The following is a 23,474-nucleotide window of genomic DNA, read 5'->3' on the forward strand; positions in this document are numbered from 1 at the left end:
AGTTAAACTCTCAGGACAGGCTGTACAGAATTTGAATTTTCTAAGGCTGCTGCCTCTCATAATTGGTGACAGAGTGAAAGATACAACAGATGATGTCTGGCAGTTGACCATGCAGCTAAAAGACATTGTGGAGATGATTTGCGCCCAGACCATCTCTGTACCTCAGGTTGCATATCTTGATGTTCTTATTCAAGAATATATAGAGTCAAGAAAGGCTATGGACAATGCATTTTGAAAGCAAGTTAAGGATAGTTCTCCATTTTACTCAGTACTGTACAGCAAAGCCATTCAAGATGCAGTCAGACAATTTGACTTCACTGACACCAACACAAAGGTCACGGTAGAAATGGTGTATAAGGGAACATCATACAAGAAAGGACAGTTCCTTATCACAGGGAGCATTGACTCCATGGAGTTTGGTGAACTGGTGCTTATTTTGATAAAAAATGACACGGTTCATTTTCTGGTGTCCGTGTGCAAAGCAGAACTCCGTCCTGAGTACCATGTGTACTCAGTTAGGAAAGACACAGAAAAGATGAAATGTCTGAAAATCAGTGACTTAATTGATTTCTTTCCTTTGCCATCATACATAAAGGAAGGACACCAAATGGTTCCATTAAAACACAGTTTGGTGTCACACTAAAGGATGTGTTTGGCTGCCATTCTGGAGTTAACTGAGCTTTATTCATTTTTTTATACTCAGAAATGGATGATGCACATGATAGCAGCTAACGCAGTGCCGTTACCAGAGTGCTGCCAGAACTCCCAACCTCAATTCTAGATATTTTAGAGGAGACTCTACAATCACTGGGGGTGGAGACAGCTGAGGATTTTACCTTTATCCAGGAAAGTGATCTGCTGTCAGTACTCAGACCAGTTCAAGCGAGGAAATTGGTGGCTGCCTGGAAACAAACCAGTGAGTACATTTTGACAAAGTTTACTTTTTATCATAACCAAGGACAAAACATCATTCAGTACATTTTGTTTATGTCATTATTTCTGTTTTGCAGCACAGAACACTGAAATCCACAGCCAGCCACCATTATCCTCTCCAGCTTCCTCGACGTGCTCCTCATTCTCTGCCTCTCCTTCACCCAGCAGCATGATTGCTGGTCCAGACTGGACTGACTGCTTTGAGATTCCATGGAAGAATTTTCCTGAAGAACTGATTCAGTGTTTTGAGAGAGAGAAAAGGCCAAAACCACGGTTGCGTAGAGAAATGATTCGGATCGTCGTTTCTGAGATGATGAAGGTCTGTCCGTCTCCTAGCAAGAAAGCCTCTGTAGAAGTTGCCAAGAAAATGTTGGCAAAGTATCTGAAGTCACTGCAAGATGTCATCGAAGGTGATGTGGTGGGACCAGGCTATCACTCCCTGGTTAAGCAGTTACAAACCAGGATTGAGAATGTAAAGCGGTCCTCAACACCAATGATGATGAAACGACAAAAGGGGTCAGATGAGTATGACACGGAGGAGATCCCAGCTAAGAAAAGAGCAGCAGTTCAAGATACTTACGGCTGTGTTAAATGGGACATGAAGTTTCTTCCAGTCAGTGAAACTGCAGAAACCCAGCAAAAGAAGAAAGATGAAATGAAGATGCTTAGTGAGCAGTTAAACCCCAGTCCCGACGAAGTGAGAAGTCTCATGAAGAGCACTTACTACTCCCAATGGAAAGAAATAAACAAGGGGGCCGATCTGCAAACCCTCTTGGAAGAGTGGCCCTTTTTGTTCCAGGAGATTGGCATGGGAGTCCACTTTGAGGAGCTAACTGGAGTACCACTGAAGGAAACTTTCCTCAGTAATGTCGAAAAAAAGGGAGACCGACTTCTGAACTTCATGAGAACCGTTTGCGCAGACAAGAGCATAAAATTTCTGCAGCTTGTCACAAACCTGCAAGTTTTGAGAGGACGAAAGGAGGGCTGCTCAGAAGATCTAAAAGACATGTTGCTCCTTCTTTGCTACTTTGATTAAAAAGAAGAGAATCTCTTTCATTATGTGGAAGAAACATGTCTGCCAAAAGAAGTACATGTGGAAAGCCTGCCAGTAACACCATGCATCATTGTATGTGGTAAGACGATTTTGAGTTTTACAGTAAGAAACAAAGCTAAATATGATATGGAATGCACTGTCTTGTTTTTAAGACCACTTTTGGATGGTAATGGCTGGTGTGCTGTAAAGTATTTTTGTACTTGTATTTTCTTTGCAGGAAGCTCCTGCTATGCCGCAAAGCAGTTCATGCTGAGTGTAGACCACAAAGTTGCGATTGACCAAATCCTCACCTTCGTCTCTGCCATTTGTTTGATGCTTGGAAGCTACTACTGCCTTAATATCCATTATCCCGTGGAACTGGGCTCCACTCTTGAGTTCCTTCAGAGGTACGGGGAAATACACACACACGCACACACACACACACACACACACACACACACACACACACACACACACACACACACACATCTTTTTCTCCCCTATAACAAACTACTGTATTTAGATTTAGTGGTTGATTATAAATTCTTGTGTTCATAAAGGTGTTTCCTCAACATCAATCCAGAGAAGGGCACAAAAGTTGAAAAAAAGAAAAACAAGAAGCAACTTCCAGTGAACCCAAGAGTCCTCACCCTCATCGCAGATCTCTCCGATCACGAGTGGAGAGAGACATGTTAAAGATGGACTTGATCATCTGAACTGGTAATGAGGACATTTGCCTTTCTTTATTTTACATCCTATGGGCGTACATAATTTGACAATTTTGGATGTTTATATGTATGTTTTAAATGTCTGGCTGTCATTTGTATCGTCATTGTATGGAATGCTAGGTTTCCATTTTTTTTCTGTTTTGAGCCCAAGCTGATGTCAGCAGATTTTAGTTTATGTTCATCAACTCCTTATGCTCCTTATATACCACCCCCACCTACCTCAGTCTGCCTTGGCATTGCCACTGCTCAGGAGTTTGCTCCAAGTATTTTCATGTTATTTAGTTTTTTCTCTGAGAAAGTGCTTTGTGGTTATAGAGGCAAGTTAAAGCCATTGTTATTCAGAACAATATACTTTGATACGCTTTGATGTTATAAGCTTTTTTGTTTTACTTTGAACTGGCTAAAAAGTGTGACCTGGCTTTTTGTAGCAATTTGCTGCAATTATGAATGGTTACGTTAATAAAACTGCCTGTGAAGAACATTTAAGCTTTTGTTTCAGTGCTATGCTTGAAGGCTCTTGGCATCACTAAGATCTAGAATCTCTTTCAAGGTAAGTAAGCTAAACAGATATCTAACAAATATTTTAATGTGTTTAGAGTAAATGTCCCAATTATCTGTACACAGAGCTCTTATAGAAATTATCTTTATAACAATTGTAAAACTTGATGTCTTTTGCTCCTACCACCTTTCAAGCATTGCATTCAAATTCCTGAGTGGTCACCAACTTGGAGGGAACAATTTGCTGGCCTTTGTGATGGTGAGATTCTAATCCATGTTAATGCCATAAGCAAGCTTTTATTTTTGTATTTTTTTTTAACTTTTAAGAGTGTTTTTCTTTTAATATTTTTTTTCGGAGACAGCAGAGAAAGAGGGACAGGGAAGAGAGAGGAGATGACATGCAGCAAAGGACCTGAAGTCTGGCTTGAACCCAGGTCACCATCGCAAGGACCCAGCCCCAGGTACATGCCATGTGCTCCACCAGTCGACCTTTATTAAACATTCAGGGCATGTACATGGTCTGAATAAAATGATCAAGTCAAAAAGATACTTAAGTGGGTTGGTTATACAAGAGTTGTAAAAATCACAATAACAAATGAGCATTTTGTGACATAATGCTCAGTATCGAAATAAGTACATGAGAGAGCCAGTATAGATGAACAAGTCTAAACTATTAATGTATCAAGGATAGTCCAGGGACTGCACAGACGACAATACCTTTGAACTGTGATGGTAGAGAGCACTTAAACAGGTCAGCCAGGCCTGGAAGAAGTACTTTGCTACATATTATTATTATATTATTGTTGCTGTTATTAATATTATTGTCATTATTATTGCTGTCATTAGTAGTAGTAGCAGTGGTTGTAGTTGTAATGTTTTTTTTCACAGTTGTTTTTTTCTGGCTGCAGAGAGGTTCTTGCCTGTCCACAGTGGACACTGACGACAACTCTTCAGGAAGTTACAACACCAGTTCAAAGTTCCAGTTCCCTAAACATCATACCATGTCTGAGACTGTCCTAACTGTCTTCAGTCAAGTCTGGACCCAGTGACTTGGACACCAGTCTTGTAAAGCCCAATTAGAGGTAAGCAGTGGTACACCTCAAAGGGTTGGGCAGTATCCAGTTTTTTAATACAGTTTTACAGTTTACAGTTTAACCCTCCCCAAATTTTCCCAGGGTATATGGTTTTATCAGCCGTGTAGTTACTGCTGTACACTTCTCTGCCACAAGCTGTCAGTGCACTATGATTCAACTCAGAATTTAGATGCAATGGCTGCTGCTCCAACTGTCTTGCTATGTTAATTTTAATGGGGATATCCATCCTCCTCATCAAATGTCTATGCTCCAAGTGCAGGCTGCCATCTTAGGAAACACAAACTTGCCGAGGTGCCAAAGAGCACCTGTGCTATGGTAGTAAATGAATATTTCACACAGACTGATTTTTTTGGTATTCACACTGTAGAGCCTTCTCTGGCATCTGTCAGCCAAACAGAATATGGAATTAATAAGTTGTCTGTGGGCATTTACCACATCAGTACAGGTTTTTCACTGCACAGTCTCCTTTTTTTAATATTTCCAGCAACGCATCAGTTATTAATGTTGGTTGTATAGAAGTAGTGATGGTCCTGCTTGGGCAAACTTAACAGCAGCAGCAGGGGCTGATGAACTTGAGGTCCCTATCCTGGCAGCAGTTAGTGTGTGATTGATTTTGAAATATTTGTAGATCTTTTTATGATTAGTGGACATGTAGAAAGTGATGTGTTTCAGCACTGAGCCACTAAACACCCCGTCAACTTGCAACATAATTAGTCAGAGGCCTCAATTCAGTTGATCAGACAATCAACACGTTTGTTACAACACTGACCACAGTTCAATAACTGAACATCTGGTAGATTGCCACCAATTTCTTGCCATTAGATTTTACATAAATATATTAAAATTTATGAATAACCCTCTGGCTACATTAGAAATCCACTACTGATTACAACATTAAGGATCAACATTTAGTAAAATAAAAAATGTTACTAAAACTTAATAAAAATATAAATTAATGATTTTTTATGTATGTGTGTGTATATATATATGTATATGTGTGTGCATGTTTTATTTAGCTTCTTAGGTTTCATTTTTTGGCTTTTTTTAGTTATTTTACTCTCATTTTGGCATGGAATGTCTTTGCTTCTACACAACCGATTTCTTTCAGTCAGAGACTGGTATGTCTAGTAAATATTGGATTACAAATACAAGCAAGTTGTTTTTGTGTTTCTTGAAGATTTTGGTTCAGGAAACCAGGGCAGCTCAGCACTAGAGTATGAAAAAGCCCCATTTCATACAAAAATCATCCAGTAATACAGAAACAACTTACAGATAAAATGAATAATGGACTGTAAGCTACACATAAGTCTTTGTTAGAACGAAATCAGTCAAGCAGAAGCATGTTGTAGAAGTGACCTGCAGAACTATATTCCAGACGGCTGGTTCTATGGTTAGCTCATTGGAGCTCAGTTAAAAAAACAGAAGGCAGGATTTTTCTCTGTGTAGTCATGATGCTCAAACACTGCATCAATCTAACTTTTGCTTTGTTTCTATTTTCTGGCTGCAGAAATGATCATGCCAAGTCCACAGTGAAGACCTGATGGACAACATGAGACTCTACAATCAGAGCTGGTGACTGGTGAATGCTGAGTGACTCTTTACCGTTGATCAACCCAGGTCAAGTGGCTCATTTTTTTATGTTTATTCATGGACTATCCCTCATATGGACACATGATGCTTTGTGAGTGTACTTGACATGTTGGATCAGTTCCATCTTTTTTTCAGAGAATGTGTTAATGCAAGAACAGTTTCTTCAGGTTTGTCAATGATAGTTGGCACAAAGAGCTTTATTTGTTATTTTGTTTACAATCACTATAGGGTTTTAGGCTGTTGCTGACTGGAAAATCTGTGCCAGCCAACTGTAATTCCTCATGTGTTGTACTGCATCTTTTACAGTGAAATTCTGGCAACCACAGCTGCCAGTAATTTACCGTAAATTTGAACTAGCTGCAATAAAGTACAGTAATATATCATACAGTTTCTGTTGTGTTTATTACTGAGATAGACTGTAAATTTGACAGGAGATTATTGTAAATAGGTTTATGTTGTAACTGTTATTTTTACAGCAAACTACTGTACACAAATAACAGTTCTGTTCTGCAAAATTGACAGTCGCCAAAACAGTATACCGTAAAGTCCTCTACATTGTCACCGTAATTTTTACGGTGAATTTCTGGCAACCTCAGCTGCCAGTATTTCACCATAAATTCTACAGATTTTTTTCTTACAGTGTACTCTAATGGGTACTAAGAGGTACTAAAAGGTGACGTGGACACACTGCAGACCACTGATTGGTCAGAGAGAGACGTCACTGCATCATCAATGCACGGCACACATAGAATACCCTAAACAGGGCAAACAGCAAATTGTCCGAACCAGAGACTCTCTTGCTGTGAGGTGACAACTACACTGCCATGCCGCCTGCAAAGCCATTGTGTGTTATATGTTTCTGTCAATTCTTTTCCTACTTACTGAACTTCAGTTTTAGTAGGAGTTTTTGTTTTTACAGACACGCCTCACAAAGCTACAGAATTCATACATGAAAGTCAGTATTACTAACATGTTGCATTAAATTTCATTATTTGGTAAATTATTATTTCGAGGGCTAAAAATTGATTGGTATCTAACCAAAAACACATTCAAACTCTGAGACAAGGGATCCAAAGGTGCTGAAATGCTAACTTATTTATAGGCTTTGTTACTCACTTCTGGGGTACTCTATTGTCTTAAGCACAAAGTTGGCTAATGTTGGTTAATGTATATAGATTCTTAAACTCAAAACTTGTTTTAAAGAGCAATTCACTGTGGTAGTTTACAAATAGAGAATAGATTTTGACGTGCACCCGCATGCACACACACACACACACACACACACACACACACGCAGCCTGAGGAGTAATTTGGGTTTTGGTGTATAACAAAAAAGTCATGGACACAGATGCAGGTCAAGCTTTCTTCCCTCTCTTGTTTTACTCTGGTACAGAACAGAGTTGATACAGAAGAACAATAAGGAAATCATCCCTAAACAGAAAACATACATACAATCGCTATTTGATGAAAGGAGACCAACTGTGAATAGGAGCAAGTTCAGCAGATACATTAAGAAGACAGCTAAAAACAAAGTTCAGCAGCCACGCACACATTTCAACAATTAAACAACTGAGGAATGAAGAGATCGATGAGATGGATTAAAGGGGAGAGTCGGTGGGAAGAGGGACAGAGCCAAGAAACAATGTTCAGCAAAAGGCTGAGTCTTGAAAGCACAACTTGACAGGATACTGGAACCTCTGGAAATTTAGCTGAAAATAAAGGAAGCAAGAGACAGAGCTGAAATAATTAACCATACCTCAACAATGCTATTGAATGGCCTTCCACTGAAAAAAGGCATTGGAAGGCCATTCAACAGGGTTTTTAATGGGTGCATACAGTTTGTTGTTGCTGCTTTGCAGTCCTCATCTTTCAGCCATCCAGGGAGCCGTTTCACAAAGACAGCAAAGCATGGCAGCATTAGATTTCACAAATGATTAACACTTTCAAAATTTCAAACGAATTTGTTAGTATTGCAAAGCTCTTGCTTGTCTCAAAAGCATGGCTTAAATATGGGCGTACATCATTTTTGTGGACTGATTAATTGTGATGTAATGAGAGCAAGGAAAATGATCTTCTGTTGCAAATTCCAATGAACATTTTTGTAACTTTGCTGAACTGGATGAAAGTAATGAAAATCTTACATATGCTGCTAAATCTTGGTGTGAAGCACTGTAATCCTGCAAACCAGACTCTGGTGAAGGAGCTGTCATTAATTCATTTATTTGACACCTCGAATTATGAGTTACTTTGAAAATTCTATTAATACAAAATACAATCAACTTATGAACAATGCTGTATCATTATAGATTAAATTATCCTGCATTATATGTAGTAATTACAATGAGCTCCACCTCTTACCAGCTGCAACATTAAAGTGCTGCAAAATACTTGTACTTTTGTACTTTTACCGGAATGATATTTTTGATGCAGGACTTTTACTGTTAACAGTATTACTACACTGTGGCTACTTTTTAAAGTATAAGATCTGAGGATTCTCTTAAAAAGTGGGGTTTTGCCTGGGGGGGAGCCTTTCATTCTGTGTCACACAGAGTGGTGTCTGCCTAAAGCGCATACCCGTCAGCTCCCATTCAGAGCGCCTTATCACCTGTTGGTGATAAGAAAACTGACAGGCTTTGTTAGCTTCTTAACAGTAGATAACGTTAGCTAGACAGTAATTTTCATCTAATATTTCAATGGCACATGATATGAAGCGCCTAGCACATTCTGATGTCAGCATGACTGCATAGTGAAAATTAAAAGTTGTAACCTACATTACTTGTACTATTGTAACCTAGCTTTCCCTCCATCACAAGAAACTCATGAGCGTTCACTCAAAGCAAGAGCTGAGTAGGGCTGAGCATCTTTGTATACAGCCTCACGGGCTGAGATGGCTTGCAAAACCACGCCCATCTGGGCGAAACACCAGTCCCATAAGATCTGAGTACATCTTTTACCAGTGTATGTTAGCATTAGTGTTTTAAAATATTAAGGGTTTTCATTCTCTCACACAGAATTGTTAGACACATTTGCACTGTGCACTGTTCACCTCTTCATGTGCCATTGTCTTACTGTCCACTGACACTTAAAGAAAGTGCTTTCACGCACAGAACTAAAATTGAAAAATGAATGAGTTGTTGATCATTTTGGGTAATTTTGGAGCCCGATGTAATGCCACTGGGTAGAGAATGTTTGGTCAGATGAATGTGCAGTCAATATAATGTGTTTCAGCAGTCTACAGAGGCCTACAATACACTCCTTTGTCAAGGTACTAGACTCCCTTTAAAATCATTGAGTTTTGTGAGTTGTGAGTAAGGGAAACCTTCATAAGGTTAATCAAATGTTGTCTGCACATTCTTTATAATTGGGTCCCACTTGTACTTTTGGCAAATATTATACTGTACTGGTCGAATGACCAGTACAGTATAATATTTGTGTTTAATTTTCAGTTTATTTAATAGTGTTCAGAACCCTCTAGTTGTCATTGTCATTGTCAGGACACACTCTTAAGCTGATTACATCAGTCTCTATTTTAGTTTCTGCCTGGCTAGAGCTAGAGTGCAGTACACACTCTAGTATTTCCTTAGTTATGAGAATATATTCCTATTTACAAAAGACAAATGATTATTCAGTGACACAAACAAACCTTGAAAACTAAGAATCTATATTAAGAACATAAACTCAACCAAGCCCCAAGTCTTTATTGGATCACTTATGTTAACTATCTGTCTATTTTGACAGTGACTCATCAGGTGAGGACAGAATAGATACATTTAGTTATTACTTTCTTTGTTTATCAAAACATCATTTCTATTTGTGCCAGTATGTTGCCAGCAAAATTTGCCAGACCTGTTAGCCAGTAAGAAACGAGTATTTCCAAATATTTTCCTGTGAAACATCTCTGATTTATCTCATCTTGCCTCTGTTCTGTTCACCAAAGATATAAAATTGCAACACTGCTGTCTTCTCTAGTGACCATAAACTGCTAATTTTTGGCCTTAGTGGGGCAGCAGAACATTTTGTGGAGCATTCTTAGAATGGGCCGAGACTGGAGCATGTTCAGTACATTTACACGATGTCTAAAAAAGTCAGACTAAAACTGGAAATTTAAAATACACGTAAACATGCTAGTCCAACTGAAATCATACTAAATGGAATTTCTCAAAGACAGACCAACACACCTAGATAATGCAGTTCAGAATCAAGCTGCTCTTACATGCATACGCCTAGAACAGACCCAGGCATTCTGCACGTGCTCATAGTCCCCGCACCGGAAAGGTTTGTCATTTATGAGGCGGACGGGGTGTGCGACATGGGAAAGGCATTTTTTAAAAATTGAAGCAATGCAAATAAAGATTGTGATTCGGTCTATGGCAACTAGCTCACCTACCACGGCGGAGTCATACTTCCGTCAATAAATGGATTCTCCAACCATGCTTGTATACCAGGACAAGGACAGTCCAATTAAATGGCCTAATTGAGCTATATAACTTTAGCTCCACTTATCTGTGCATGTAAACACACATGACTGTGACATCACTAGGTGTATCAGTATTACAACCAGACAATTAAGTTATTTTTGAGAAAGGAATGTCACACTTCTTACACACAGCTTCTTACTTGGAAATGACACATATTTCTACTTACATAGAGGTCATGTCATTGAGGGCATGGTCCAGTTCCTCACTGATGGCTTTGTACTTGAGTTTCTGTGCATAAAGCTCATCTGTATATCCACACACAAACCAAGAAAATGTGACAGGCAAAGGGAAGCAAAACACATTTTAAAAATAAGATTGTGGAATATGGGATGATGAAGACTTTTAGGATCAGAAATATATATATGCATGTAAACACAATAAAACACAATATTACACTATGTACCTGAATATTTATAAATATATTCGAACCTTTAGCACAAAATCCAAAAGTATGCCAAAACCAACTGTTGTGAACGAAAAGGAACAGGAGAAGTAAATATGTTTGAGGAAATAAATAGAGGAGGAGGCAAATAGGAAAAATAATACATAAATAAATGCATATATAATTAAATAAATACATTTTAAAATGAATAAATATGTAAAATAGAAAATAAAACAGGAAATGTAATAAATAGGGGAATTTATACACAAAGTGGAAAATAATACATAAATGAAAATAAATAAATATGAAAATGAATAAATTGATTATGAAAAAATAAATTGAAATGGGAACATTAATAAATTGATAAATAAAATGAAATTTTAAATGGGAATGAGTAAATATTGTCATTTTTGGCATTTTTGTTTCTTTATTTATTGATTTATTTATTTTTGATTTTGTCAGTTTCAGTCACAACACATAACAAGTGGGTGAAAAAAGTGGCAGAGCATTGTTCTGGTGTGTTCCACAGCAGTACACCCCTTTGCAAGGGCAAAAAGTACTGAGGCACAGAGACACTGGTTCTGTAAAAAGACTTAGCTGCTGTGACCTTTTGGCAACATGGAAAGACATCACCAAGAGGTAGTACAAGGCTGAGCCACCAACACATGATCAGCATGAATGTCTGAATATTGTGAATGACATTTATTATATGGAATTGTTAACTTATAAACTTATTGTTAAAAAGAGGAGCAGTGTCAAGAAAAGGGGGAGAAATGGACAATGTTTACATGTCACCGACAAGATAACAGACTGAACCACTGTATATGAAATAGAAATTAATGCTTTTGGTGAGAAATGGCAATCCAGAATTTTTGTTATTTCTTTGTTTATTTGTGCGTCTTTGTTATACTGTCTTGTTTTGGTTTTTGTTGTTGTTGTTGTTGTTTTCTTCTTCCGGCACTTTTGTCAGGATAATAAAGATAAAGTGTTCATATATATATTGAGTTTGATTTTTAAAAAAAATGTCATTAAATTAAAAAAATGACCCACTAGCATGCACTTTTGGAACAGTGCAAAAATAACATCTTCTTTCAAGTCATGCACAGTGCTAATCGTCTATATTGGATCCTTATGTAAAAAGGACACCTGTGTAATATTGCTGCACTGTCCAACCAATCTAGTGAAAAGTCGTCAAATAATCTGATGAACAGTAACTGAAGATGATTGAGTGTCTGTGTCAAACTTATCAAAGAACACCTTAGTGTTTTTAGCCAGTATGGCTGATTGGTTTGTTTATAATGGTTTTTGTAATGATGGAACTCTATGGAACAGAAGAAGATGATATATCAAGCTTTGATACGCAGACTTTACTGTCTTGGTTGAAGGGTCATATCAAGAAACCAGCAATTCCTTCAAAGGGCTAGTCCCTTTATGTACGAAAAAAGATACATCTGTGTCAAATGTTAGAAATGTCACTGCCCTCATATCTGCGCATGTCCTCTATGATAGTATTTTATACAGCTAGTGGATGGCACTAGAGGGCAGAGGCAATGGTGGAGGAGGTTGTAATAATGTACCCTGCAGCAGAGGCAGAATAGTAGACAGCAGACAGTGGTCTGTGAGGCCACTGTCTGCTGTCTACTATTCTTAATTCTTAAGTGATTATTTCTGTTACCACCTTTTTGAATTTTTTTTAATTAACTCCTACAGTTGTATGTCGCTTGACCTATGCAACACTGCCCCCAGGTTTTCGGTAGTAATGCTCTGTTTCTTTCGTATCTGTAAGCTTTCAAAAGACGTTTATGACACGAATGCATCGTACAGTCTGAAGGTTCCATTCATGTCTGTATTTGTATCTAATGTTGAGCACAAAGAGACAAAGATTCAATGTGCATGAAGTCGTGACAAAGGAGTCAAGCAGATTAATTAAAAAACATAAAGCAGGCCAGGTGCCCATAAAATATTGCTTTTTTTTCAAAGGTTTGAGTACTGAATGAAATCCAAAATATCCAATTAAAATGTAGTTGAACGATTAAATTACTGCAGTCATAAATTAAAAAATACTCTGTGAAATGATACTCATCAACAACAATACCAACATATTTCTTAGTAATATTTCAAGATTAGCTCCTCTGTAGTAATACAGACATTGCTACTACCAAGAAAACAACCTTGGCTCCTGCAATTGCAGCCTCCTGCAGGGCCATCTATCTAAGCCAGTGATGTGATGCTCAAAGCAGACTCACCTGGATGTTTCAATGCCTTCAATACAAGGTGTTGTTTTGTTTTATCGTTTATGTGGACAGTTAGTGAATTTAAAGCCTATTTTAAGCAACCCTTTCTGCAAATAATGTATATGATCCATAGTGCGTTTCATATGCAAATATGCTGAAACTTCTTTGATTTTCAGTTTTCAAAATTTCATGGTGTGACACCACTGTGGTTAAGAAGTGGTTAGGTTTAGGAGTAAAAAACACTTTAGAGTGAAGAAAAGATTATAGTTGGGCTTGGAAAACCTAGTTGGGTTGCGACCAGCCTGTTCTCATTCCAAACTCATAAAATAGTTTTGCTTTGACAGTGCTTTTGGTGTAAGATTGTGACACCAAAGGCCACCTTTCCCATCCACATGAAACACTGCTGGAGAGCACTAGATGAGAATGCGACCACTCAGAATAGGTCCTGGTGTTATTAAACTTGCAGACAGCTGAATGGCACCTTCCGCATCCGCATGATACACGCAGGGGTGGCATCACTTGAGAATATGGTTGGATGGACCCCATTGCGTCTGCATGAAATGTTTCAGGACGACTGAAATGCTGCCGGTACTGACGTAATGTAAGGTGACATTAACTATCCCTTGACAGCATGCATTTGGTGACATTCCATCACTGATTGCCATGTGCTTGTGTTGTCTAAACATAATCACGTGTAGCATAAACTCACCTTGTGCTTGTGTTGACATCATGGTAGCAGCATGCCAGAATGTAAGGAGCAGACAAAAAAGGATACTGAGAGTGCACTATGTAGACCCAGAAGTCCACTGCAAAGCCACATCATGTGACAACTTGGGTTGAGATTGTATTGTTGCAACAAACACAGCCGGAAATGTCACTAATTTTAAAAAATACCAGCTTTGGTTGGTCTCAAACAGCGGTCTGCTGCTGACTGCTGCTTGGCAGCCATCTCCCCTAAATGTCACCCTCATGTAATCTGAACTAAGTTATTTCGGAATCATGATATGATATTTATGAAACCTAGAAAAGTAACATATCCATGATTTGCAGAAAGTTATGATGCCAACATTTTCTTTGGCCGACTGGGCTTTTGAAAGGGTGCATTTAGTATGAGTAAAAGCGTAATTAATGCTGTACCTTCCAGATCATCAATAGTCTTCTCCAGCTTGGCTACAGATCTCTCAGCAAACTCAGCTCGGGTCTCAGCCTGAGATGACAAAGAACAACTCAAAATCTGATTGTTCTAAAAACTTTAATACAATGAGTATGCATGGTGGTATTTGTGTCCAAGTATCTTACCATTTTTTAAAAGTGTATAGTGGATTTAAATAATAAAAAAGTACATATTTTGGTCATCATTGGTTGTTGCTCACCTCTTTCAGCTTGTCAGTGAGGATCTTGATCTCTTCCTCATACTTGTCTTCCTTTTGAGAGTACTGTGATGAGAAACAACAAAATTCAGTTGTGGATCTCTGCAAAAGGAATTTGACATGTGACTCCATTTAAACTTTTTACAGAAAGAAGAAATTAAATAAACATTCACATTTCTGCAACCCAAGTTATTTCTGAAAAATCCTGAATTACAAACACCAGCATTTTAAGAAATAGTGGAGCCTATCCCAGCTGTCATTGGGCGAGGTTGGGTACACCCTAGACAGGTTGCCAGAATATTGCAGGGTTGAAACTTAGAGACAAACAACCATTCACACTCACATTCACACCTACGGGCAATTTAGAGTCACCAATTAACCCTGACATGCATGTCTTTGGAATGTGGGAGCAAGCTGGAGAACCTGGGTATAAAACCACACTGATACAGAGAGAACATGCAAACTCCACAAAGAAGGGGCTCTTCTGTGTTTGCTTTTTTATAACATTTATTTCTAAAGAAACTCATAAGATAACATGTCAACTGGTAACTCTGCTTGAAGCATGAGCAACTGGCATGCATTCTCTCTGCACATACCTACTGGACAGGAGAGAGCGGCTGCAGCTTTGTTCTGAGCTATTTCGAGCCGAGACAAATGTTGGCTGCACGTGACCACACTGCTTAATAGTAATCAAGATGGCATAAAAGTGGCGCCTGTGCAGTGTTCATTTTGGCAGCTATTTTAGATTTCATCTTAACAGTTGTACAAAAATATCATTTAAATGTTGTTGTTCTTCTTTTTTTATACAACTACAAGCAATAAACTACAATAAAAAAGTCCCTCTTCATAGCCTCTCTAAACTACAGAAACTAGCATTTCTCTACAAGAGGCCCATTCAAGCCCCACTTAGTGATCGTCATTTGAAAGGCTCAGAGTCTTTTTATGGCCTTAAACACTTTGACACCACAAAAAACTAATTTGAGACAATGGGATTTGTTCCCAGGTTCGGTGGAAACTCTGACTGATCACATTGTTAAAAAGCAGAAATGTAACCTCATTTCAGCATGAATTTCTTTCTAAATCTGCAACATATTAGTATGGAGGTATAAACTCAGGTCCTAAACTTAAGTCATGTTGTGTATACTATTCCGCTACCCCTTTTCTTTACAATATTATTATAATGTTTCTTCCACATCAACTGCCTGTTGATATCAAGCTAATTCCCCTCTTCAACCTGTTCAATATCTGACCCCTTGAGTGATAGGCAAAGGTGATTATCATTAGGAGTGGTACTCTTGGCCCTGAACATAATACTTTTATTTTTTGCTTCATTCAGAATAAGTCTTCTCACACATATCCAGTCAAGTAAGAGTTAGTAATTCAGTTATACTAGTTGATCCAAAATGTATAGTAGTATCAACTGTAAATAGAGTAGCACTGCACTTATTCAAGACATAAGGCATGTCATTGATAAATATTGAAAAAAGTACTGGGAAATGCTACTGGGAAATGCTACACTTGCAAGCATTTTGGAGAGGAAAAACTACCATTAAAAAACAAAGACCGTATCCTCCTAGATACTTAGTTATTCATCCTTGCTGTTGGGCTACTTATGTGAAGTTTCTTTAATAATAACCTAATCTGCCATATCAAATGCTTCACTAAAGTCAAGAAATACAGTTCCAACTAACATTTTCTTGTCAATCCCCTAACCATTTGTCTACTATCTCTGTCAGAGCTGTGCACATTGAGTGATCTGCCTTATAGGCATGACCCTCTCCATCCCTTCAACCCATTCTCAAACCCATCAAATACCCTGTTCAGTTGCTCCTCAGCTTCAGATACTAATGCACAAAAGCACCACCCTAATTTCCACCAGATCTGTGTGCAAGTACATTACACTCTAATCTATATGTTAATTTCCACTGGCACCGCTGCATTGCGAATCGACTCCGTCTCAGCTCTGGCAGTCCGGAGGCTTGTGGATCAGATACGCAAAGCTCCTGTTTTTGCTGGATGCCAGAGCACTTCGCATAAATTCAGCTGAATTTAACACAGAGCAGATTGAAAATCAGACAGCACCACAACATTAAAACACCCAGTTACTTTTCTGAACTTCACTTAACTACATCAACAAAAATGTGTGGATCCAGGCCTGTATTAACATGTCAGAGGTTTTCAGAGGTCACTACTGGCAACAAGGGCGAGGAGAAGCTAATTTGGGAGGTGGAAAACAACAAAATGATTTATGACACCACACATCCTTTTATAAGGACAACCATGAAATGTAAAGGGCGTGGAACAACTTATTGGGAGTTATGGGAGTGAATCGACATCACGATAATTAATCCATGGAGTGAACGGAGTTATAACTTCTTCTGTACCAATACAATAAGTGTGATTCTGTTATTACCACAGGAACTCCATTTCGCTACTCAAGCTGATCCGGCAGTGCTGCGCCATGCCGGACTCAAAGCGCAACTGGTGGGAATTGATGGATGAAGGAGCATGGAGCAAAACCGCAGTGGAGCAGTAATGCAATGCACATGCAATGGTGGAAATTTGACTTTAAGCTTCTGTAACAAGCCTGAGAAAGTCCATATAGATTGGGAGGGAAAGGTAGTGAATTTGTCAGACACGTGTCCTTGAGCTGGGAGACCACTGTTCCTGTCCACATGACCACAGGCATGTGGTCTCTGAATCCCCTGAGGTCAAACACTATCGTCTCTGTCTTATTGACATTTAGAACAAGATAGATGTCTTCACACCAATTCAGAAACTTGAACTCTGAAAAGTAGTCTGATATGTCACAGTTCTTTTTCAGTAGAGATAAAATTGCAGTGCCATCTGAGAATGTGATTATATAGCTGCACTCCTGCACTCATCAGTATATAATATTAAAAGAACTGGTGAGCAGAAGCAGCCCTGGGTGAAAGTGCTGTTCACGGTAACCTGCTGTTTGTGTTGGGTTATAAAGAATGATACCATCTTATAATGGAAGGATTAACTTTGATTAAAAGATGTGGCTGTATCGTATTAAAAGCTGAGCTAAAATCAACAAATATAAGATGTGTGTATGAGATAGGATCCTCCAAGTGCCTGTTTATGAAATGTGTCACAGCTGTGATAGCATCATCTATATCTTCATGGCTCCTGTATGCAAACTGAAAAGGATTTAAAGAATAGCTGATCTCTTCTTCCACCATATTAATCACAATTGATTTTTTGGTAACAGGAATAATTAAAGCTGCAAGCAGCGATGAAAAGGCCCTCGCACACCACCCATGTTGGGCTTCCTAACGGGACTCATACTGACAAAGTTGCTTATTTCGGTGAAGGTCAGATAATGCATGCAGAGAGTTTGGACCATGGTGTGTGATATTTGACTTGGTGTAGTACTTCCAGCGGCCAATAGGTGGCAGTGGAGGGGACATAATTTCCAAGTCGTCTTGGTGTACATCATTTGTTGACCATCCATGTTAATATCATGTAATTCCAATGATAATTGTCCCTCAAGGCTTACTTCCTCTTGCCAGTAGGTGGTGCTATTATGAGCAGTGAATATTGCCATACAGATGTGTTCAGGGTGGGACCCTTATAAAACCTGTGAGGTTTCAGGCAGATCAGACAATGTACACCAAAGTTACAACAATGTCTTGTTTTTATGCGAAACATCAAAATTGTACGCCACATAAGGGGAAAATGGTAAAAGTTTTGCGCGGACCATCGATAACTTTTAATCAGGAAGGTCTTAAGATCATATAACAGAATTTCAACTGGATCTGATTAATTGTGTAGGCCAAAGTTGATTAATGTATAAAAAAAATATATTTCCTGTGGCCACTAGGTGGAGCTATCACGACTAGTGGAAATTGTTTTACAGATATGTTCAGGGTGGGACCCTTATCAAACCAATGAAGTTTCAGGCAGATCGGATAACGAACACCAAAGTTACAACAATTTTCTGTTGTATGGAGAGACATCAAAATTGTACGCTATATAATGGGAAAACCCTAAAAGTTTTGCGTGGACCTGTGATAACTTTTCATCACCAAGGGGTTGAAAATGGACACACCAATTCTGAAGTCAATCGGATGAATCCTCTGGGACAAGATGGCAAAAGCACGAGGCCCGAAATCACCAAAAATCAGCACAAAATTCAAAATGGACAACTTCCTGTTGGGTTTGGGGGTTGGGTCCAAGAAGCTTTTTTGTGCATCTGGACATGATACATACATGTAGGGATGTCACGATCTAATCACGTGATCTGAAATCGGGGCCAATTAGCCAATTAGCCGATTAGCGATCGGATATATATGTTTATTTATTCTCATTATTTTTTATCAGATCTATAATATTTCAAAACAAATGGGAAAAATAACAGCTTAGTAATTACTACTGTTATGTGGTAGTACACAGAGTCAGACATCTCAACTCTACACAGAAACATGCGTCATGAGATCACTTTACTGCAGTGATACTATTGGTTGAATGCCGTTAAGCGAAACAGAACACGGCACAGTTTGAAGCTAGGAGCGCGAATATGTCTGCGGTGTGGAGGTATTTTAAAGTGGATGACAGAAACATTGCGATTGCAAACTGTGAGATATGCAAACTTGGGATTTCAAGAGGTGGCAAGGAAAAGGCTGCATTCAACACAACAAACATGATATGGCACCTCAAAAACAAACACCCAACACAGTACAGCAAGTTTTTCCAGGCAACCCAGTCAGCCCGAGTCAGCCCACGCTGCAAGATACTTTGAAGAGGAGAGAAAAAAAGCCCCGCGACTGCGAGAAGGCGCAGATAGCACAATTGATTGCAATGAGTGACCAGCCATTTACCCTTGTTGAAGACCCGGGATTTCGTATGCTTATGGAGTACTTAGAACCCCGATTTGACATGCCCTCTCGTCACTGTTTTGACGAGAAAGCTCTGCCAGCGCTTCTAAAGAAGATTTGTGACAAACTACTTGTCCTGTTATCAGACATACCGCATGTTTCGTTTACCACAGACATCTGGAGTTCGTCTGTGGCTCACTAATAAGCCTCACCGCACAATGGATCGACTCAATGGATCGAGGCAGTCACAGGTCCGGTCCGTGAGTAGCACATCAGCAGAAGTGCAGGTGCAGACCTACCTCTAAGAGAAAACCACCCCTAAGATAAGCGATCCACTTCAGTACTGGAAAGAACATGTTAATCGGTTCCCCTCCATGGCTGCTGTTGCGACCCAGTGTCTATGTGCCCCCTGCAGCTCTGTGCACAGTGAGAGACTTTTTAGTGCTGTCGCAAACATTTGTTTGTTTTTTTAATTAGACATTTTTATTTAATATGTACTGCTGCACTAAACTCCAAAGTGAAGAATTTATTTTATTTGTTATTACTTGATTGTTCAAGCTACCTCACAGAAGTGCTCTGTTTATAAGCATTAAACAATAAAATAAGGTGAGTAAAAAAATAAGGGACATCCTAGGTCTGTTTCTTCACTCTTCTTCATTTTTAATGTATTATAAAAGTATCGGATCAGGACTCAGTATCAGCAGATACTCAAAATCAAGGACTTGGACTCAGACTCAGGGGCAAAGAAAACTGATCGGGGCATCTCCACATACATGTGCTGAATTACGTATTTGTAGATGAAATGAAATGAAAGATGGGCGCTGTGGAGCCATTTTGCCACGTCTGTTTGCGAAAACCACAAAAATACAAATATTTCACCAGGCTGAACGAGCGCACCATCTTTCATGAGTTTTTGAGCAGGTTCAGACCTCCAAAACTGTGACTCTTGGAAGAGAAAAATAATAATAATTAAAGCTGCAAGCAGCGATGAACGGGCCCGCACACCCCTACGCAAGTCAACGCCACTGTAGTGACTCTGATTGATGCAATGATCCATTTCAGTGAAACTTGGAAAAAGTATGTAGAGACTTTGGACCCTGAGGGGAGATATTTTACATGGTAAATTACTTCCATTGGACACACAAAATCTGTGGCATCTTGGTCTACATCATTTGTTGAACAAAACATGTAAACAAGGCGTCCTTCCTGTTGACAGTAGGTGGCTCAGTGAGTATCATATTAAAGGACATGTTGCTGTGTTTAGGGCTGCAGCCTGACCACAACTGTGAAATCTGGGGCCAATTGGTTGATGTAAAGTGAATTTACAACAACTTTCCTTTTGGCGGCCACCACTGGGTCTCCATGGCAACAGCGTTCATGGAAAACCTATACTTCAGAGGGAGGCATCATTAAGGTCTTAAAGGTTTTGTCACCAGATGTGAAGTCAATCATACAGAGTCTGTAGGAGCCTTCCATCAAAGAAGAAAGCATGTGATTTCCATGACATTTCATGTTGCCAGTAGGGGACCCTAAAAGTAATGGTAATGGTTGTCATGCAGATGTGTTCATAGGACAGATCAACACCTGACAGGGTGAGAGAGTGTGGGGACGACATGCAGCAAAGGGCCTCAAGCAGGAGCTGAACCTGAGGCCGCTGCGGCAAGGACACTGCCTTTATTCATGGGGTGCCTGTTTTATCCTGTCAGCCACCGATGCCCCAAACATGTGAAGTTTGGTGAAGATTGGACCGTGTCCCTCAGAGTTATAAACTACTTCCTGGTTAATGGTGAGACATAGCAATGATTGGCCCAGTAACAACCACACGATGTGACAAAAACTCACAAATGTAATAACTTTTGATGTCCCAGGCCTTCTAAGAGGATTTTTGAATTTTGAAGTCAATCAGATGAAATCTGTAGAAGAAGATAAAAAAAATTGCAAGCCGTGCAAATGGCCAAAACTATGACAAAATTGCACATTCAATTCAAAATGGCTGACTTCCTGTTGGGTTTAGGGTATGGGTCCAAGAGGCTTTTTTGTAGGTCTTGGGCTGTTACACATGCCTCCCAAGTTTTGTAGCTCTAGGTGAAATGCACTGCAGGGGCTGCTTCATTGAAATCCGTAGTGGGCGCTACAGAGGTATTTTGGCACATCAGTGCAAAAAAGATCCTATCAAATATCACATTTTAGGACTTGTGAAGTTTGGTGAGTTTTGGTGCATGCCTTCCCTCTCAAAAAGTGCTTGCATTTTTATGGTGAATAATGCGTAACTTTGGCAACAGCATTTTATGAAAATGCAAAAGTGTCATTTCTGTGCATCATGAAGGTCTTTACAGCATGCTAAGTGAATATGAGGTCAATTAAGTTAACCTGCTACAGGGGGAAAATCAAAAAGTAAAAAAAAGTAACTTCCTGCTACCAATAGGTGGCGCTATGAATAAGATTCAAAATTGCACTGCAGATGTCTTTATGCCTGGACTCTTATGAAATCTGTCAAATTTTGTAAAGATCTGACCATCTGAGGCGAAGTTACAACAGTTTTTGATGTCATGTCAAAACATCGAAATTGTCCACCCAACTTCGGTAACACCTTTCAACAAAAACTCACAATATTCATTTTCAAGCATCATTCAAAGTCTTAAGGATTTTTTAAAAACCATTTTAAGATCAATCGAGTCAACCTGCCAGGAGCTGGACGTCTTAGGGGAGGGGAGGGGTGGGAGTAGGAGGTGCACATGAAAATATAAAACATATAACTTCCTGTTTCCAGTAGATGGTGGTATAAGTGTATGGGTCCAAGTCCAAGAGATGTTTTTTTTTTTTTTTTGTCTTGGGGTTCTACATGTGCCTACCAATTTTCGTTAATGTAGGTAAAAGCGGGGGCGGGGGCTGTTTCGCAAAAATGTTTTTAATTTTCACCTGAGACCCTGAAAATATCTAATTTTTCACCAGACCTGATAAGGCTTCAAAGTTTTTTGAGTTTTTGAGTATGATAAAGCCCTCAAAAAAGAAATTCATTTATAGGAAGAAGAACAACAACAACAACAATTCCTTGGATTTCAATCGGTTCGTGTACCTTTTTGGTGCTCGAGCCCCAATAATTCCTTTAGTTTCAAAGGGCCTTCACGACCGTCTGCTTGGGCCCTAATAATGGTACATTTCCACATAGAGGGAACTGAATGTGTGTCCAAAGACTTCTGGTAGATGGGGAACCATGCTTCTGCAAGTTCTTTAACTGCAGGGTTTCAGTATCTGCCCAGAGATGCCATCTGGCCCAGATGCCTTCCCAGGGCAGAAGAATGAAAAACGTCTCTCGACAACATGCTGCACAATTATTATTCCAGTGTGCCAGACTTCTTCCTCTACGTCCAGAATATGAAAGAGGTTCCAGTTGGTGCAGGAGAAGCAGCCTTTAAAAGTGTCAATGCCAACATTATCCCATACATATACAGTTTTAACTTGCGGTTTGCTGCTTTTAAGCAAGGACTTGTACGTGGAAATTAGATGGAGCATTGTGGTCACAGAAGCCTAATGAGGGCTTAACCTTCGATGTATATGCATTTTTTTACAGTACCATAATATTTGTCCAAAATACTTGGTACTCTGGTATAACTGTCTACATACTGGGAAAATCCAGGCAGTTTACAATGGTTAAAATCACCTAAATTAAGACAAGATGCTTCAGGAGTATTTGTCTGGGAACAGAGTCTGCTATAGTAGTGGTTGTGCTGGAAGTGTTTCTGCTGGGTACTATATAAACAGTGCAAAATATAATGTTCCCAAACTCCCAAGGAAGATCAAAAGGTCCAATGGTCAAACAAAACAAGTCAGCGTCGCGATTGCAAATTGACTCTTTTAGTGAATTGAGATCACCACTTCTGGTTGACACGGACACAGGTACTACCTTTGCTCTTGCCTGAGTTACCATTTCTGATGGAGCGCACCACAGGAAAGCCTTCCAGGGTCACAAGTGAGTCAGGCATGTCCTCTTGAAGCCACGTCTTGGTGGCTTAAAGGTCTTCAAGGTCTGACATGATTTTTCAACACTTATGCTGTCACAGTGTTTTGGTGTAAGATATATGCAGAATTACAAAAGCATGCTGTGCCATGCTGGTTTAAGTACTGTAGCCTGGCCCTACCTTTTCAGCCTGGGCCTCCAAAGACTTCAGGTTATTCGTCACATTCTTCAATTCCTCCTCCAGTTCGGCACATTTACTTGTGTAGATGTCAGAGAAAAGACGATGAAGATGACACACAAGTGGCAGTAATGACATCAGGTCAGAGTTGCAAAGT

General features: G+C 39.3%; 1 protein-coding gene across 1 annotated transcript in view; it reads right to left on the reverse strand.

The window, feature by feature from the left end:
* Window positions 1-7,225: 7,225 nt before the first annotated feature.
* The window catches only part of tpm3 (tropomyosin 3), a 55,843-nt gene continuing 39,594 nt past the window's right edge, over window positions 7,226-23,474 (reverse strand). Inside the window, exons 6-10 of the mRNA XM_042506423.1 lie at window positions 23,321-23,396; window positions 14,344-14,406; window positions 14,108-14,177; window positions 10,521-10,599; window positions 7,226-7,585 (exon numbers count right to left, since the gene is read on the reverse strand). Coding sequence (XP_042362357.1) covers window positions 7,582-7,585; window positions 10,521-10,599; window positions 14,108-14,177; window positions 14,344-14,406; window positions 23,321-23,396 — 292 coding nt within the window. The 3' untranslated portion in view covers window positions 7,226-7,581. The remainder of the gene's footprint in view (window positions 7,586-10,520; window positions 10,600-14,107; window positions 14,178-14,343; window positions 14,407-23,320; window positions 23,397-23,474) is intronic.

Source organism: Plectropomus leopardus, chromosome 18 (assembly GCF_008729295.1).
Source record: "Plectropomus leopardus isolate mb chromosome 18, YSFRI_Pleo_2.0, whole genome shotgun sequence".
NCBI classification, from domain to species: domain Eukaryota; kingdom Metazoa; phylum Chordata; class Actinopteri; order Perciformes; family Serranidae; genus Plectropomus; species Plectropomus leopardus.